This window comes from Pundamilia nyererei, unplaced genomic scaffold (genome assembly GCF_000239375.1).
Source record: "Pundamilia nyererei isolate P.nyererei 1_Seehausen unplaced genomic scaffold, PunNye1.0 scaffold00134, whole genome shotgun sequence".
NCBI lineage: Eukaryota > Metazoa > Chordata > Actinopteri > Cichliformes > Cichlidae > Pundamilia > Pundamilia nyererei.
Window position 1 is genome coordinate 1,218,486 of NW_005187535.1, and position 5,547 is coordinate 1,224,032.

Genomic DNA, 5,547 nt, shown 5'->3' on the forward strand with positions numbered 1-5,547 from the left:
TAAAAGCTGCAGGATAGTAGCTCTCGAGGACTGGGATTGGGCAGCCCTGATGTAGAGGAATATCTGCTACTGGAACATTGATCTGGGCTCCAATCTGAGGTGTGGTTAAATTGCAATTTTTGAGGCTGGTGACTCAGATCAATTTATCCTAAGCAGCAGATGTGATTCTTTGTCTCTCTTTCCTGGGGCAGTCCTCATTTGAGCCAGTTAGCCCTTTTTTTTTTGCAATTTTCTGGACTGACTGACCTTCAGTTCTTAAAATAATGATGGGTTAGGGACTGTCATTTCTCTTTACTTAGCTGATTGATAACCATAATATGAATTCTAACAGTTTTTAAATAGGGCTGTCAGCTGTGCACCAACCTGACTTCTGCACAACACAACGGTCCCAATGCCATTAAGAAGGAAAAGGGGACTACATCATGAAGCTCACTGAGAGAAAGGTGTGCAGAGCTGTTACAAAGCAAAGGCTGGCTACTTTCAGGAATCTAAAATATAAGACATTTTTTGAGTTATTTATATTTTTTCTTTGCTGCAAATATCCATAAATTCATACATTTGATGTCTTCAGTATGTATCTACAATGTAGAAAGTAGTAAAAATACAGAAAAATCATTAAATGAGAAGGTGTGTCCAAACTTTTGACTGGTAGTGTATGAGTTTTCTACTCAAAAAGGCCTCTGTGTTCTTCTTTAAATGTAATTCACTACAAATTAAACAGAAATGTAAAATGTTAGTCAGTGTACTTCTGAGACACTTGAAGGCAGAATTCAGTTTCTCTGTGTACCAGATCACCAGACATAGCCAGACTATCTCTCCCCCTTCTCACTTTCTTAATTGTGCTTAGTTAACCATCATGTTGCTTGAAGGTTAGTATTTTTATCTTGCTACTTTTAACAGGAAGACAGTAGAACTTATCTTTGCATCTAATGGTGTCAGTGAGTGTGTGCTTCTGAAACAGGAGTGACTTCCAGTGCCAGTATCTGTTACTTTGCAAGAATACCTTTTTAGTTGACCCAGATTTATCACCAGAGCTATACACAATATGACTTTTGACTTTTCAATTGTAAGGGGAAGAAGCATTTTACTTAAAATGTCAAACCATTCCTTTAGCACAACACTAATGTAACACTGTGGTTTTAACACATCCCCATTGAAAAATTCCACAATATAAAAAAATGAGAAATGACTTTTGGAAAACCCCTCGTCACATACTTACATTTGATGTATAAAAAAAAAAACCCAATCATATTCTACTTTATTTAATTTGCTGTCTAAAGCAATCACTGATCTCTAGGAGGGAATGAACCTCCTGATAGTGTGATCTCCAATTTTCCATCTCATACCTCTTGTTGATGCGCACTGCTGACATCTGTGTTGTTGAAGCAAACTTGTAGTTGAGGTTTTGAGGTTTTTCTGTACTTCCTGAAGCATACTGTCAGCATCAGGAGACATGCCATAGCAATGCCCCCGACTGCAGCATACACAATGGTGCCTGATGAAAACAAGATTATAGAATCATCTTATTCATCAGTAACTTATACACCAATCACATCCTCAAGTGGAAACTCACCTGTGCTGATTTTAGGTTGTTCTTTAGTGGAGAATGATTCTGCAAAACAGGACTCAATATTACTTCTTTATGTAAAATGTATCCAGAATTTATATTTGTAAGGACTGTAAATCAATAATTTGTAATACATTGTTTTTATACCCATTGAAGGTTTTGTAGGCTTAATGGTGTCTGTTCCAGTTGTTAACTGTGTTGTGTTGGTATTCTGATATGTCCATGTGGTAGGAACATCAGGTGTCTCAGTTTCAACAGCTGTATAAGAGAAAGGGGCAAATTATGGTACTATTATTGACTAATCAATATACAATATACAGTGGGGCAAAAAAGTATTTAGTCAACCACCGATTGTGCAAGTTCCCCCACTTAAAATGATGACAGAGGTCAGTAATTTGCACCAGAGGTACACTTCAACTGTGAGAGACAGAATGTGAAAAAAAAATCCATGAATCCACATGGTAGGATTTGTAAAGAATTTATTCGTAAATCAGGGTGGAAAATAAGTATTTGGTCACCTCAAACAAGGAAAATCTCTGGCTCTCACAGACCTGTAACGTCTTCTGTAAGAAGCTTTTCTGTCCCCCACTTGTTACCTGTATGAATGGCACCTGTTTGAACTCATCATCTGTATAAAAGACACCTGTCCACAGCCTCAAACAGTCAGACTCCAAACTCCGCCATGGCCAAGACCAAAGAGCTTTCGAAGGACACCAGGAAAAGTATTGTAGACCTGCACCAGACTGGGAAGAGTGAATCTACAATAGGCAAGCAGCTTGGTGTGAAAAAAATCAACTGTATGTCTTCATCAGAAAATGGAAGACATACAAGACCACTGATAATCTCCCTCGATCTGGGGCTCCATGCAAGATCTCATCCCGTGGGGTCAAAATGATCATGAGAACGGTGAGCAAAGATCCCAGAACCACACGGGGGGACCTGGTGAATGACCTGCAGAGAGCTGGGACCAAAGTAACAAAGGTCACCATCAGTAACACACTACAATGGCAGGGAATCAAATCCCGCAGTGCCAGACGTGTTCCGCTGCTGAAGCCAGTGCATGTCCAGGCCCGTCTGAAGTTTGCCAGAGAGCACATGGATGATACAGCAGAGGATTGGGAGAATGTCATGTGGTCAGATGAAACCAAAGTAGAACTTTTTGGTATAAAGTCAACTCGTCGTGTTTGGAGGAAGAAGAATACTGAGTTGCATCCCAAGAACACCATACCTACTGTGAAGCATGGGGGTGGAAACATCATGCTATGGGGCTGTTTTTCTGCCAAGGGGACAGGACGACTGATCCGTGTTAAGGACAGAATGAATGGGGCCATGTATCGTGAGATTTTGAGCCAAAACCTCCTTCCATCAGTGAGAACTTTGAAGATGAAACGAGGCTGGGTCTTCCAACATGACAATGATCCAAAACACACCGCCCGGGCAACAAAGGAGTGGCTCCGTAAGAAGCATTTGAAAGTCCTGGAGTGGCCTAGCCAGTCTCCAGACCTCAACCCCATAGAAAATCTGTGGCGGGAGTTGAAAGTCCGTGTTGCTCGGCGACAGCCCCAAAACATCACTGCTCTCGAGAAGATCTGCATGGAGGAATGGGCCAAAATACCAGCTACTGTGTGTGCAAACCTGGTAAAGACCTATAGTAGACGTTTGACCTCTGTTATTGCCAACAAAGGTTATGTTACAAAGTATTGAGTTGTATTTTTGTTATTGACCAAATACTTATTTTCCACCCTGATTTACGAATAAATTCTTTACAAATCCTACCATGTGGATTCATGGATTTTTTTTTTCACATTCTGTCTCTCACAGTTGAAGTGTACCTCTGGTGCAAATTACTGACCTCTGTCATCATTTTAAGTGGGGGAACTTGCACAATCGGTGGTTGACTAAATACTTTTTTGCCCCACTGTATATATTCTAAAAGTAAAAGTTTTTCATTCAAAATTTAATTCCGCAATAAGATTACTGTTTTTAGATACCTTTATTTTTTATATATATCTAGGGATGTTTTCTGCAAAATAAGTTTTATGTCATGGATATATAAGTGGAATTTTTAATATACTGATGCAAAAAGGAATTGATGCATTTTACAGATGTATTCACTTCAGGTGTCCAGAAGCTAGTTTTAACAACTTTGTATTAATATAGCTTATCGAGAGATGACTTAGAACAAGAAAAACAAAAAGTTAAAATAAACCTATTTGATTGTTTTAATGCTCTGATGTTTCTAATATGTTATGAACTGGATGTTTTTCCTCACTGAGCCTCCAAAAATACAATAAAACCACGTGAGAAGAAAAAAAGGGGAAATAAATCTTTTGAATCTTTTAACAAGAAGATCCAGTCAAGCCACGAGGGGAAATTACTTGGAACCACCAGATTATAAACCGGATTATAAAATGCATTTTAATTCACAAGCTATGCTTTTATATGCAGTAATTTTTTTCTGAAATAAAGAACTATAAGAAACGTGGAGTATTTTTTTTCCGTATCTTTTGAAGTAAGAATGCAGATGCATAATTCAAATTAAGCGTACTGATAAAATAAACTCAGAAGAAATAAAATGATGACATACCTTTCTTTACTGTGAGCTGTATCTGAGTGTATGTGTCCAAACCAGGCCTGTCCACTCCACACCAATATTTCTGATGTGAGTCTGACAGCTGGAGATGACTCAAGGTCACAGTGAAGGATCCATCTCCAGAATCCACCAGAGTTATCCTCCCGGACTCTGCTCTTCCACCAGATTTTACAGTAGCCAGCCTGTCTTTCTCGCTCCCACATGGATCTTTGCAAAAGTATTTATCATACGCCCATGCAAGTCTGTGTGAGCACTGGAAGGAGACATTTCTGCCCTGAAATCCTTCTATCTTCATCAACTTGTTTCCATCTGCCAACGTAGCTGCTAAAATTGGCAAGATATAGTGCATCCCGGAGTTAAACAAATGTTAGAAAACATTAATACGTTAATTAATTACATTAATATAATTTTTCTAAGCCACTTACTGCAAAAAAGACAGATGATATAGATGGTCTTCATTTTGGCTGATAAACTGCCAGCTCAGTGGTTCTTATCTTGGTGGTCCTTTCAGGTATTTACGACTGGTCAAACTCTTTCAGTTTGCTCCACCACTGTACGAGGTTGTGCACATGAATTGAATTATATTATAAGTCACGATCGCGATAAAACTGTAAACTAGTCGAAAATATTTACCAAGTAAATGAAATCACTGTCACATACAAATGATTGCGAAAGAATACAAGGTGCGAGCTTACTATAAGCGCACAGAGCAGTCACGGTGTGCAGAGAAGCGTTTGTTTGTGACGAGTGGGGGGCAAACACGCCTCCGCAGATGTGTCACAGCTGCACTCCTCTCGCGTGAATTGACCTGACTTGTGAAAGCAAAGAAAGGAAGGAACTGCTTCAAAGAACTGACACCTACACAAACTTGATGACGGCCTCAGTTAACTGACAGTTACTCGTTGACAGCAGCACAGTTTTATGCCATGGTTGTCTATATTTTTTTCTTTTAGCACGTAGCGTTAGATTTGTGGTCAAGTCATCTATATCTGTAGATGAGTTTGATAGTGAATACATTTTAAAGTTCTGAAACCTCCCTGTTTAAAAGCTTAGCTACAGTGTTTTCCTTCTCCAAACACGATTTTACTCATTTTAATCAAAGACCGTACTTTAATTTTGAAAACTGGTTTACTTCCCGTCGACATCTGTGCAAGTAACAATATGAATTACACCTGTTCAGTCCAGCTGGTTTTAAAAAGAGGCAGAGGAATCACACAGTGCCAGCCAGTGAGGGGCACAGACACAGCAGGGCGAGGAGGAAGCAGCAAAATGGTCCTCAAGGAAATCTGATTTGAAACTAGATCCAGACACAGAGGAGGAGCCGGACTCAGCAGTAACAGCATTTACAATAACATGCAACTGATTAAAGACTGGTTATACTCCCACT

The 5,547-nt window shown here is 39.4% G+C and overlaps 1 protein-coding gene across 1 annotated transcript in view; it reads right to left on the reverse strand.

Annotated features, from left to right (window-relative positions):
- Positions 1 to 4,509, reverse strand: part of LOC102207441 (uncharacterized) — a 6,667-nt gene extending 2,158 nt beyond the window's left edge. Inside the window, exons 1-4 of the mRNA XM_005743713.1 lie at positions 4,155 to 4,509; positions 1,715 to 1,825; positions 1,574 to 1,612; positions 1,347 to 1,495 (exon numbers count right to left, since the gene is read on the reverse strand). Of these exons, the coding sequence (XP_005743770.1) occupies positions 1,347 to 1,495; positions 1,574 to 1,612; positions 1,715 to 1,825; positions 4,155 to 4,509 (654 nt within the window). The remainder of the gene's footprint in view (positions 1 to 1,346; positions 1,496 to 1,573; positions 1,613 to 1,714; positions 1,826 to 4,154) is intronic.
- Positions 4,510 to 5,547: the final 1,038 nt, after the last annotated feature.